This window comes from Nestor notabilis, unplaced genomic scaffold (assembly GCF_000696875.1).
Source record: "Nestor notabilis isolate BGI_N333 unplaced genomic scaffold, ASM69687v1 scaffold1895, whole genome shotgun sequence".
NCBI classification, from domain to species: domain Eukaryota; kingdom Metazoa; phylum Chordata; class Aves; order Psittaciformes; family Psittacidae; genus Nestor; species Nestor notabilis.
The window spans coordinates 4,966-6,714 of NW_009930544.1; the positions used below are offsets into that span (position 1 = coordinate 4,966).

The 1,749-nt window shown below is 57.0% G+C and overlaps 1 protein-coding gene across 1 annotated transcript in view; it reads left to right on the forward strand.

The window, feature by feature from the left end:
- Positions 1-1,174, forward strand: part of LOC104406463 (interleukin-15 receptor subunit alpha-like) — a gene marked incomplete at its 5' end in the record, with an annotated part of 2,059 nt that extends 885 nt beyond the window's left edge. Inside the window, 3 exons of the mRNA XM_010015438.1 lie at positions 606-635; positions 897-954; positions 1,069-1,174. Coding sequence (XP_010013740.1) covers positions 606-635; positions 897-954; positions 1,069-1,174 — 194 coding nt within the window. The remainder of the gene's footprint in view (positions 1-605; positions 636-896; positions 955-1,068) is intronic.
- Between the last annotated feature and the right edge of the window lie 575 nt (positions 1,175-1,749).

Genomic DNA, 1,749 nt, shown 5'->3' on the forward strand with positions numbered 1-1,749 from the left:
GGTGCCCTTCTCTGGCCCCGCTCCAGCACCTCAATGTCTCTCTTGCAGTGAGGGGCCCAGAACTGAACACAGGGTTTGAGGTGCAGCCTCACCAGTGCAGGGCTGGATGGACTGTTCCCTCACCACAACCTGCCCAAAGCAGGCATAAGGCTCAGCACTGCAATAATGGTGCTGTTTGGGGGGTGCCTTTTAATTCTTGAAATTAAAAGGTTTTACACTATTTTCCCAACAGGAACCACCAACACCAGCCTGACCTCCAGCCCCTCTCCAGCAGCAACACCCATGCCCCCAGCACCTGATGGGACATCACCGGAGACAGTCCCACCCCTGCAGACATCCACACTGGCAGAGACATCCAGGCCACCAGAGATGCTCCCACCCCTGCAGACATCCACACTGGCAGAGGAAACAGCTCCAGGGTCACCTCTGGGGACAACCACACTGCCTGCCACCCCCACGGAGCATGCTGCAGGTTGGGCCACCTCCCTGGGGAAGATCACCCACCAAAGGGGGGTACCAAACCCCTTTTTAGTAAGAATCCCTCCAGCATCCCCATCTTCCCCAGCTCCACAACTAAAAATCTCCATTTCTCTCTTCTGTTTCAGTTTCCATCCAGACTCTGGCCTCTTCCATTGGTAAGCTGGATAAAAAGCTTATTTTGGCAAGCAGGGACTTATTTCCTTTATTGCTTAGCTTAAAAGCCCTTCCTGGAGCTGTGGGTGGTTTATGCCATGGACAAGGGCAATGCCTTTGATGGGGGCAAGGATGCAGCACCCATATTCCTTCCTGGGGTGGGGAGGGCACATTGTGAATGTGCACAAAGTGGTTTTGGCTCTCAGAGGAGCTGTTTTGCCTGAGTTGGAAGATGCTCATCAGCCACTGTGTCTCTCCCACAGGACTCTCAGTGCTGGTAGTCGCTGGCATCATGGCCTGCTGCTGCTGGAGGGCGAAAATGTAAGTGTCTGAGCCCCATGAGGTCTTTCCACCCCAATGATGTGTTACCCTCAGCTTCTGAAAGGCAGAGAAAGGCCTTGAGGTACCAGTGATGCTCCTCTCCCCCCTCTACAGGCGCACAGGGCAGAGCTACACGGAGGCAGAGACAGCCATCCCCATGGTGGCTCCTGCTCCGGAGAACGAGGAGGTGCTGCCACCCAGTGTTTACCCCATGGGCTGAGCACCCACCGGCCCAGAGAGCGCTCAGGGCTGGGATGGAAAGCTGGAAGCAGCAGCAGTGCGCGGCAGAGCACGTCCTGGTCCCCTCTGCACTGAGCATCCTCGCCCCAGAGACATGTGGCTGCTCTTCCCAGCCTGAACAACGGACACCCACGGATGAGACTGCTCCAGCACCCACAGGTGTGTGTGTCCCATAGGGTAGGTGGGTGAGTGAGCTCCATGAGCACCCCGGGTGGCATGGAGGTGAGAACTGGGAGGTGGGGAGGTGGTCCTGGTGGTCAGCAGAATGCAGGCTGGGGGCTACCTGCCCCAGTGGAGGGTGTATGGGGTGCAAGGGATGGGGTTTGGGTGCTGGGGGTGAAGCTGGGCTCCCCTACCCCAAGAAACACCCATTCCCTGGCCAGAAGCAAGGCAAGCAGTGGGGCAGCTGGACAGCAGTCCCATCTCTAGAGCTGCATTGCTCCCAGATTGCCCCAAAACCCATTAAGAAAGTGCTGCTCCAGAGAAGGACCTGGCTGAGCATCCCTCAACCATGTCATAGAATCCCAGACTGGTTTGTGGTGGAAGGACCTCAAA